The 11,511-nt window shown below is 32.5% G+C and overlaps 1 protein-coding gene and 1 pseudogene across 2 annotated transcripts; one reads left to right on the top strand and one right to left on the bottom strand.

Moving 5' to 3' along the window:
• Nucleotides 1–2,903: 2,903 nt before the first annotated feature.
• Nucleotides 2,904–7,418, top strand: LOC143578959 (protein disulfide isomerase-like 5-4). The gene is made up of 15 exons (XM_077062396.1): nucleotides 2,904–2,991; nucleotides 4,622–4,712; nucleotides 4,783–4,877; nucleotides 5,052–5,109; nucleotides 5,197–5,381; nucleotides 5,472–5,529; nucleotides 5,627–5,667; nucleotides 5,753–5,827; nucleotides 5,948–6,004; nucleotides 6,086–6,152; nucleotides 6,233–6,379; nucleotides 6,456–6,677; nucleotides 6,753–6,902; nucleotides 6,988–7,065; nucleotides 7,164–7,418. Exons 1-15 carry the CDS (start codon nucleotides 2,951–2,953, stop codon nucleotides 7,242–7,244), a joined length of 1,446 nt encoding a protein of 481 aa, XP_076918511.1. The 5' UTR covers nucleotides 2,904–2,950; the 3' UTR covers nucleotides 7,245–7,418.
• An 875-nt stretch (nucleotides 7,419–8,293) lies between these two features.
• LOC143578961 (early nodulin-like protein 9) lies at nucleotides 8,294–9,320 on the bottom strand (annotated as a pseudogene). The gene is made up of 2 exons (XR_013143366.1): nucleotides 9,026–9,320; nucleotides 8,294–8,886 (listed from the first exon to the last, which is right to left on the bottom strand). The product of XR_013143366.1 is annotated as an early nodulin-like protein 9 (transcript).
• Between the last annotated feature and the right edge of the window lie 2,191 nt (nucleotides 9,321–11,511).

Here is an 11,511-nt window from a genome sequence, read left to right as displayed (position 1 = left end):
CATAAAAGCGAACCCGAAAATTTGATGTCGCTATCTCGTTTAGACAGCCCGACAACGCTACCACTCGGGACTGTTGGATAATTGATCCAACCCACTAAACTACCCCAACACACGGAGATTTAACCATACCGACACACGATCATAGCACAACATCATTGCTCGACACACGGTGATGCCATGTCATCACGGATACCTTCAACGTGACGAACACCAAAACAAAGTTGACACACAACCTCGTTGCACTCCGTTATACCGGCGGACGTTACTATTTTCAAGTGGAGATCAATAACACAAAACACAAACGCCGACTAACGGTTGTTGGAAAGCTTTTCACCTTTATTCGACTAACGAAAACAAAGAACCTGAATTATAATATTATTTGACAAACAAAATAATTTTTCTAAATTTACCAACTTGCCATTGAAAAAGCTTCACCACTTAAAAATCCATGTTACCATGCAGCCAATGTTCACTACATGGAGACCATTCACCAAATCATTGAATCATCATTATTATTTACCACCAATTCACCATCTTATTTATGCATACAATCGGAAACATATTGCGATCTACACATGGACATACCTTCGTTTGATCGTACCGCGATCAAAACCGAACACAGCTTCGTTCGATTGAAAACTTAAGGCGATTGAAACCTGATACACCTTTGTTGAAACCCGGGCACACCTTTGATCAGTTTATTTGTTTTAAACTAACTAAAACAATCGGATCAGGCTTCCTTCGACGTCAATCGGTTCAATCACTAACCCCGAAAAAGTGGCGAGTCTTCATGCTACTGTGAACAAGATTTTTTTTCTTGATAATCACAATTGCTTCTTGGACAGTAGTAGATTTTTATGGACTTCACACAAACCAGTATGTTTTATTTGTTCACATGAACAACCTTTAATTGAACACTCCATATTACGGCCTATTGATACATGGTAATCTCTTAACATGATCCAACCAAGATTCCAACACCATTTATCTCCTGTAAAACTACCACGGACGTACGGACGCCCCTGTCGTCCCAAACGGAACTCTCACATGACATGACAGCGGTCGAACGAAACACCGCACCGGTCTCCGTCTACTGTTGTCGAGTTTTCTGGTTGCGATAGAAGCCAATATTTCACGTGTGCCCTCCACCGACGGACACACTCACTCGCCGGTGGAGGCTGCCCCGATCTTCAAACCGCTTCCCGGTACGAGCCCTAAGCTCTGATACCACTTGTTAAACTTTGAGCAAGCGAATCAAGAAAGCGAACACGAGATTTGATCAACACACGATCGACTCTTTTATTAAGAAAACGACTAACGAGAAAAACTTAATAATTAACTAACACATTGAACCTAGGGTATATATATAAATCCACGGTTCCTAATCCTATACTAACTCAAATACAGAATTTGAATACAAAACAAATATGATTAAATAAGACTAACTTATCTTACAATAATAAACTAATTATTATATTAAATATTATTCGAGATTCTAGGAGTCATGAATCTGAGTTGGTGTGGACACGTTTAACAGAAACTTATTTAGTCGTGATGAGTAAATGATTAGTGAACATGCATGTTACAGTTAGTTTAAGTGTACATGACAAGTTTTAACTGGTTCTACGAACTACTCGTGTGTAATCATAAACTACTCGTCACAACTAGTTTATAATACATATTCTGGGAATTTCTTGCAAATGACACCTAAAACCTGAAAATATTTTCATAAACGCTTATTTTGGGAATTTTACCATTTTGTTGGTATGTATGTGTAAATACACACGTGAATCATATGCTACAAATGATCTCATAAATACTGTATCAACGTTACAAAACACTTTTTGTCATAAAGCTAGATATACATCATAAGAGGGAGGCAACAATATAAAGAATTAATGTAAATAGAGACAAATAGAAGATATCATAGATATGTTTTGTTTCCGGAGTTAGAATTTTTGAAGTCTTATTCTAAGGGTAAAAATGTGATTCACATATGATAGATATCCTTTAAAGAAATTTTAAACAAACATCAATTTTTTGGGGCTTAATCAAACTTGCGAGTGGTAAGTTTAGAGTGCGTAATATATAATTAGGGGTGTCAATGTGTTGGTTTAAGTTTTTGGGCTAAATAGAATCAAAAATTGAAATTACTGTTAGCTTCTAAAAACCGTCATTTTAAGTTTTTTTGGTTTTGGTTGGATTCGGTTTCGATTTCTATTTTGCCATTTGTACTTGAAAATTTTGGCCCGAGAAAAACGAATGGCTAAAAATAATGAATTTAATTAGGCCAAACTTATTTTGTTAATGAATAATTTATTTGTTTATTATACATTTAGGGCTAATACATTTGAGTTAAATTATTATAAATAGTTAAATACCAGTAATTACTTAAATTTCAATATAAAGAGTGAAAATCTATAATTTCGGCTCGTGTTTTAGACACATAAAACCGAAACAAAGTTCGGTTTTACAAAAACATAAAAACCAAACAATCAGTTTTTGTTTCAGTTTCGTTATACTAGTATGAGTTTTTCGGTTTGATGCACACCGCTGGTGTCATTTCATAAACTTAAAAGGATGAAAATTATAATTCCACACAAACCATATTTTTCAACTTACGTAATTCACTTTAAATTATATATATCAATAATAATCTATCATTTCAATTCTTTTCTAATTATAGTCAAAATAAAAAAGTCAAACCATGTTTTCCTAAATTGTTCCCGTTATATAATTCCAATCGTGCTATTGTGTGTTGTACTCAAAGCGGTCCACGTTACTCTACCCTGCACCCACATGCACCGAATACAGTCCCCTATATTTCAGGCACAACAATAAATTGCCCAAAAACAGACTGTTACATTTTCGTCTTCAACCTCCATACGCACTTCGTAATTTGGAACTGAAGAACAAACCCTAACTGTACCTTCAGATCCACTTCACGGCCATGGTCTCCACCGCCAAAATCAAATCCGTTGATTTCTACAGGTTCGAATAAGCTTAATTTCAACTTAAATCGTTACTGTTTTGTTACTCGTATGTGTTAATTAATCTGTCAGTGTTAGTTATGATTGATATGATTGATACGATTGATGCTTCAGTTGTGAATATTATAAGTTTGATATGAATGCCTGCTTGTGCTTGATTATTTCGTGTTTGATTACGGTTAGCTGTGGTTGCGTATGCATTACGTTACGTTTGATGAATGTAATTGAATTTAATCGGATTGATTGATTCGCGTGTGTGAATTTGCTGCTGGTTGTTAGTTAGTTGATGTTAGGGAAGTTGAGTTTTAGATCTCGAACTGGAAGTGATGATTGTAGTGTAATTGATTCGACGTTTGAATCGGTTTTGTTACTCCGGTTTCGAATCGGAAGTGATAATCGTAGCTTATTTTGAATTTTAGCTTATTTGAGTTGATTCTGTTACTCCAGTTTCGAACTGGAAGTGATAATCGTAGCTTATTTTGATCGATTTCGTTACTCCGTTTTCGAACTGGAAGTGATAATCGTAGCTTATTTGAATCGATTTCCTTACTCCGTTTTCGAACCGGAAGTGATAATCGTAGCTCATTTGAATTTCATTTGAATCGATTTCGTTGCTTGGATTTTTATTTGGAGATGTAGCGATGGAGTTTCGAAATTAACATGAGTTATTAGGTAAACAAGTGTTTTTGCCTAATAGAAGACTTGAAATTGACTAATTGTTAAAATGATAAATGGAGTGGTGAGAAGGTTGAATGCTTATTTTTAATTAGACAGCTACGGAAACCAGACTTACAGAAAAAAGAGATGTCAGTTGCTTTGTATTTAGTTATGAGGAATAGTATCTAGCTAACTTGTCTTATTATTGTGGATTCTAATCTTCTATAACTACATTTATAGATAAAACTAAAAGAATTAACAATAGGAGTCCATAATTGACTTTTGTGGGTTAAATTGTTGCTTTTAATGCTGAATATGTTATAACTTGTTAGTCTTCAGTTAAAGAAATTGGGTGAATAGATAAACCTTAAAACTATCAGTTTGCTCTTTGTATTTAGGGGATAATATTGAGCTAACTTGTCTTATTATAGTGGATTTTATAACTGTATTTATGGAGAAAACTAAAAGAATTAACAATGGGAGTCTCTATTTGACTTTTGAGGGCCAAAATGTTACTTTTAATGCTGAATATGACAGAAGTGGTGAGTCCTCAGTTATAGAAGTTGGGTGAATAGTTAAAATTTTAAAGTATTGGTTTAATATAACAAAATGCATTTTGGAGTTATATAGCTCAAATTATTTGTCTGTTTTCAGTTTCAATATACTAAAAACTTCGAAAGGCAAGTTCATTTTTTATTCGTTTGGCACTGTGTAAGACAAGACACTATTTCAAGATTGTCTTTCCCTTAAGTTTGTCATATATCTCTGTCTTCCTCATCAATCACACAATATTATAGTCATTATTGGTCAGTGTAACCTCGTACCAATGTATAAAATTGAATATATCATTCCATATTTATTGACTGTTTTGATTTTAGATTTGTTAGTTGCACCGAAGTGGATCTTTGAGTTTGATTAGGTCAAACTATACTTTGTTTTTACTTTATTTATATTATTATTTTCTTGTGTGGCAGGAAAATTCCAAGAGATTTGACAGAGGCGTCACTGTCGGGTGCCGGCTTGTCTGTCTTAGCTGCTCTTGCCATGATGTTTTTATTTGGAATGGTAGAATTATCATTTTGTATTTTTTTTATTGACTTGTTTTCTGCTATTACTTACAGTGCGTTAATTGCAGGAGCTACATAATTATTTGAGTATCAGTACCACGACTTCTATCATAGTTGACAGAAGTCCTGATGAGGATTACTTACGGATTGACTTTAATATCAGGTATGCTGTTGATTACATTTGTAGATTTTAGTGACTATTGAACAATTTTTTTGTTGTACTCAATATCATTTTAAGTAATAGCGTTCATTTTATTTTTTTGAGGAATCACATGTGTCTATTTTTCTTTGTTTTGGTGGCTAACAATGGTTAAATTATTCATTTATTTCAATGCAGTCTTCCAGCTTTATCCTGTGAGTTTGCATCCGTGGATGTGAGTGATGTTCTAGGAACTGTAAGTTTAATATCTTAATTTTTTTTATATTATAGGATTACCTGTATATTTCTGTTATCACATGTGTTTTGTTTCTCTTATCTACAGAACAGGTTAAATATAACAAAAACTGTGCGAAAATATTCAATTAATAAACATCTACAAACTACCGGCTCTGAGTTTGACTCTGGACCAGTTAGTCTTAGAGTCAAACATGATGAGGATAATGATGAGGAATATGGTGAAGGATCTGTTACTCTAAATGCAGATAATTTTGATAGGATATCTCATCAGTACGTAAATCAACAAATTCTCAAATGTAAACGCTCTATGCTCATAATTTGTTGTTGACTTTAGTAACATATTGTTTTGGTACAATGCAGGCATGCAATTTTGGTTGTTAATTTCTATGCTCCTTGGTGCTATTGGAGCAACCGCTTGGTATTCTCAATTTCCCATTGCCTCTTGACTGCATTTTCTTAATTGACCAAATTACCCTTCACATCTTTACGCATCTTTTTTTTTAATATTGTGTTAGAAACCCTCATGGGAGAAGGCTGCCGCAATTATAAGAGAAAGGTCTAAATTTATACTCGTTAAATTGAAAAAAATATCTGGTTATTATTTATTCATATTAACTGCTGACTCATCCTTGTGTTATCAGACATGATCCTGAAGTGGATGGACGTATCATTATGGGGAAGGTTGACTGCACTGAAGAAGTTGACTTGTGTAGAAAGTAAATATTCGGATTCTTGCTTTGAAATATTTTCATTATGTTAATCTATTTTTATTGTTTCTCTGGTAATTATTTGGTTTATATAATTTGTTATTTATAATTTTTTATATTGGATTTCAGTCACCACATACAAGGTTATCCATCTATTCGCATATTCCGTAAGGGCAGTGATGTCAAGTAAGTCACTGTTTTAAACCTAATTTATTAAATTATATTTTCTTTATAAAAGATTCGTTACATACTGTTTTTATGAATCAGGGATGAGCACGGGCACCATGACCATGAATCTTATTATGGTGACAGAGATACCGATACCTTAGTAAAGGTAACAATAGTATTTACATTTTCACAAATTAGTATGCGATAAACAAATAAATGCTAATTCAAGATCCCGCTCGTCTACAGACAATGGAGGAACTAGTTGCACCAATTGCGTTGGACTCACCAAATCTCTCATTGGAGGATAAATCCGGCACAACTACCGAGAACCCAAAAAGACCCGCACCACATGAAGCTGGATGCAGAATTGAAGGGTTCGTGAGGGTCAAAAAGGTAAACACCATAAACTTACACTAGAAGTGACAAAATGGGCCATATTATCTGACCAATTATCTTATCTATGGCACAGGTTCCTGGTAATCTTGTAATTTCAGCCCATTCAGGGGCCCACTCATTCGATTCAACCCTGATGAACATGTCACATGTGATAACTGATTTTTCCTTTGGTAAGAAAATCACTCCGAGAGTGATGAGTGATATTAAAAGGATACTACCTTACATTGGTGCGAGTCACGCCAAATTAAATGGCAAGTCGTATCTCACCGACCCTGATGATCATGCAAACGTGACTGTAAGCTCTTTTAACGTATATTTTTTTTACAAAGACGTATATATTTTATATTAATATTAGATAAAAATGATGTAGGTGGAGCATTATATTCAACTTGTGAAGACGGAGGTAATGAGGTCAACTCATCAACTGATTGAGGATTATGAGTTCACAGCACATAGTAGTTTGACACATGCTTTATCAGTCCCTGTCGTGAAGTTTCATTACGAGCCGTCCCCGATGCAGGTTTTGAAATTCGACCCAATTTAATATCATCTTCGTTTTATTAACTTTATTTTTTAAATAGTTTTAACCTTTGTTTCGTGCACAGGTCTTGATTACAGAAAATCCCAAATCGTTTTCTCATTTTATCACCAATCTTTGTGCCATCATTGGTGGTGTTTTCACGGTTCGTTTTTATCTTACTCGTTCTGTGTGTGTGTGTGTGTGTGTGTGTTGGTTTGATTGTGGGATTATTATCTGAGTGTGTTATTGAATGTTTATCAGGTTGCCGGGATACTGGATTCGATTCTGCATAACACAATGAGACTGGTTAAAAAAAAGGTTGAATTGGGGAAGAACTTTTAGTGAATGCAGAGAGAGAAGTTTTAGCATCTACAAAAGACCATTGTTACTATATACATCTGAATCTTATATATTTTGTTAGATAATTTTGGAATTACATCTATGATCTATCTATATATCCAAATTTATAATACAAATGCCAATAGAAAGAATTGCCCCAATCAGGTCTCATTATAGGGTAAGCAAGCGTTCATGTTCCTGTTTGGCTTGCGTTTTATGGAATGGTCGAACCTGTAACTATGGTTTCGATAAGCAACAAACCAAACCAGTTGAAATCGACTCAGTTTTCTAGTGTGTACTTTTTTTTTTCTTTTCAAGATTATTATTTTGCCTTAAATTTTAGTAGAATTGATTTTATGATTTGGTTCATGTATATAAGATACATAAATAACTGCATATTTGAAGTTCGAAAGTGGTATAAAATGAAGTTAAACTTGGTCGGTTCTAAGACAAAAACTGTCGTAAATTTGGGTTTTAAAACCGTAAAAGGGTTGTCAATGTCGGGTGGGAGAGTTGAATTGTTTAACCTCACACGACTTGTATATTATTTGTGTAAAGAACATTAACTCTAATTTGGACACATTTAAAGTCATGTAGCTCAAACATGGCTCGTTCAATCTATTTATCTAAACGTGTAAAATAAGTTAATCTAATTGTAAATATATTATATCAGGTTGGTGGATTTTGATAAATTAGTTGGTGTGTTGACTTTTTAATTTTACATATCATACGGCTTATTCAACTCAACAGGTAAATCCAAATACAACCTGTTCAAATAAACGTATTAAACTGAACATGACACTTTATTAAGCATGTTAGACATGACATCTATAAAATTATTTTCGTGTCATGTCAGGTTTTATCACTCCTGTTTTAAACCATTTGCTTTTTGGCAGTGTCTCAAAACCAACGTTCACTTTAGTTTATATGGTTGATGGATTTAATTGTTTATGAACTAAGCAAATATCATTATATGATTATATAATGATGAACAAATGACTATAAATTTTTTAATTAGTTGTTTTGTTGTAAATAATACAATCAAGGTAACAACTTATTTATGTATCATATACAGGAAAAATACAACAATAAACAAGACAAACAAATCAGTCACAAACTCAAATAACATAAAGAGCAGAAGAGCCAGCAAAGGCAAGGACAGAATACACTAAACTCATGACATTTGAAGAACCGGCACTCGGGGCGAGTGACGGGTGATTATCTTCGGTTGCTGGAGCCGGTGGAGGAGACGGCAACTCTTCACTAGCTGGTGGAGGAGACGGCAACTCTTCACTAGCTGGTGGAGGAGACGGCAACTCTTCACTAGCTGGTGGAGGAGACGGCAACTCTTCACTAGCTGGTGGAGGAGATGGCAACTCTTCACTAGCTGGAGCTGGAGACGGTGGTGAGCTAGGGGGCGGTTGGTGTCGGTTGCTTCTATCGGCCATGACAACAATAACAACTTTCTCGTTGTTCTTACAGTTCTCAACAAGTCCGCTAATGAAATAATGAGGACCCGAGCTGTTTAACTTAACCATTGTGTGACCATCACTATACTTTGCAATGGGTGATGCCGCGTTACAGTTGTTGTAATCGTCTTTGCTCACTTCAACCACCGAGTCCTTCTCGGCTTCGTACTTGAATACTACAACCCGAACAAAGACATTAAAAACTTAAAATAACATGAAACTTATGTTATGGGTATTTATGTGGTTTTTGCAGTTTTCTATTTAAAATTGGTTCTGTAATGAACGTGTCATGTATATATATTATTATGAATTTACAAACGGTGTCACCAATTTGGAAACGGCTTATTCGGCCCATTGGTTATAGGTGGTTGATGCAAGACTCCAATCACCGGAACCTCCAACCATAAACTCGTATGCATTGTTGTGTTGGATCAACAACAAAAGACTTAAAATCCCAATAATGTTGGCCGAATTCGCCATTGAAAATGTTCTAAGAAGTTGAAGGTGAGGAGGAACCAAGATATGATTTGGGTATTTGTAGAAGCATTTGGTTGTAATGAGGTTCCTTGAGTGTGAGTGCTAAGAATATTAGAATGAGGTATAAGAATGTAAATAGTTGCTTATTGAGAGTTATACCTTGCTTTGCCACATCTTTTAGAATATACCTAACTTGTAGTTCTTAAAAAGCTTATTAGCCATGTTAACAAAATTTAAATTGCTCGTCTTCTAATTATAAATTCACGCCAAAAAAAAACAATAAAATAAATAAATATGTTATATAGTTCGGAGAATTTAAACTCATATATCTTTATACTAGTTTACAAACAAATAACTAACTAGTCCAGGCATGGTAACACACATACATTTGAAGTTATCGATTATCCCTATTATAGTACTAGCTTATATGCCCGTGTGCTACACGGGTTGACATTATGTCTTTTTTTAAATATATTAATAACAATATATAATAAGATGTGTAAAACTTATAAAAATCAATTACACATATAACCATAAAATTCAATTAAAAGTATATTGTGTTAAGAGATATATGTTCTGGTTTCCATTTACTAATTTCTAAACACTTTTTATAGAGTAATCCATTTTAACCTTTGAATCGGGTGAGAAATTCAGATTAAAATTACATCATCATTTACAAAATTACATCATCATTTACAAAATTACATCATAATTAGTATGGTTAACAATTTGAAAATTATTTAGAGCATGTTTGGGATTGAGTTTGAAAAATGCTTAATGATTTATTAGTGTTTTCAAAAAGCAAATAAGTTAAAATATGTTTGGCAATCAAAAAAATATTTCTTAATTTAGCTTCTTGATAGGGTTAAAAAACAGTTTTCTAAAACCCCAAATCCAGACTTTTCAAAATGGTTTTTCAAAAAAGTCAATAAACATTTTTGAAACTCAATCCCAAGCATGCCATTAGCTTTAATTATGAAGTGGATAAAGTAAACACAGTAACTTTAAATATGATCTATGAAGTTTTAAAAATCAAATTAGCATGTAGCCAAGTAACTAAAATTACAATGCATGGACACATATCGATTCCATTTTTTATTGTGATGTATGTTGTCAAGATATAATAAAATTTTCAATTTCGTTTAAAAGTATATATTTGTTGTTTTAATTTATAATCAAAGATTTACATATCACATATTTAAACAATAGAAACTTCATTTTTGAGAAAAAATAATTGTTTATCCAAAAAGTTTAAATAGTGTTTAAAAGCTTAATTTATTTTGTTTGTTTTCTCTTATGATGTATGGTTATTTTTCAACTTCAAAAAGTTCTATGAAAGTAATATTGACCATATCTAAATATGTTTAGCAACTTTTCATTTCAAATCGTTTTATATTTCGTTACAGATTTATGTAATCAACAATCATCCAATTTTGTTAATTTGTTTCATATACCCAAAAATATATTATTATTTTTTGTGATGAATAGCAATTGTCAAACTTATTTTTGATGTTATCATAATAAATTGAATTTTAAAAAGTTAGGTACATATATCATGTTATAAATATTTTAATTTTATAAGTATTATTAGAAAATGACATAAGTCACTTGTTTATGTAGAAAAAAACATTATTATACTTATTAAATAATTTCATAATATTCACATTTAAAAAATCAAATTTTATACATTAAAACTATAATATTCAAAATATTTCATACAATGTTATTGCTGTTTCAATTTATAATCAAAGACTGAGACTAATTAAATTCTCATATGATATACGCTGTCAAGGTATAAAATTTCTATTTTCGTTTAAAAGTATATATGTTATTTTTAATTTTGAATAAAAGATTTACATATCACATATTTAAAAATTAGAAACTTCATTTTTGACAAAAAGTACAAGTTTACATTTTGAAGTATTCACTCTTTCCAAAAAAGTTTCAATAGTGTTTAAAAGCTTAATACATTCTGTCTATTTTCTCTTTTGATGTATGGTTATGTTTCAACTTCAAGAGGATGTAGAGAAGTAATCTTGACATTACCTACTTTGTCAACTTTTTCATTTCAATCTATAAACACTATTCATATTGGTCAACTATAAAGATAAAGATAAGTTTACAATTTCAAAATTGTTTCACAATTTAGTTACACATTTATGTAACCAAGAAAAAATCAATTATCTGTTTTTTTTTTCATATAACCTAAAATAGATTTTTGTTTTCTTTCGTCCATAATCTCTATAACTTATCTGGATGTTGTTTAGTGTTAGTCACAAAATAGTAGTTATACTTTTTGTTGTCCTAGTTAGTTGTCATAATAG

The sequence above is a fragment of the Bidens hawaiensis genome, unplaced genomic scaffold (genome assembly GCF_021521415.1).
Source record: "Bidens hawaiensis isolate Kalapana, Puna unplaced genomic scaffold, B.hawaiensis_p1.1 tig00029405_1, whole genome shotgun sequence".
NCBI lineage: Eukaryota > Viridiplantae > Streptophyta > Magnoliopsida > Asterales > Asteraceae > Bidens > Bidens hawaiensis.
Note: the sequence above shows the minus strand (reverse complement) of the source record. Positions and strands in the feature narration are given on the sequence as shown.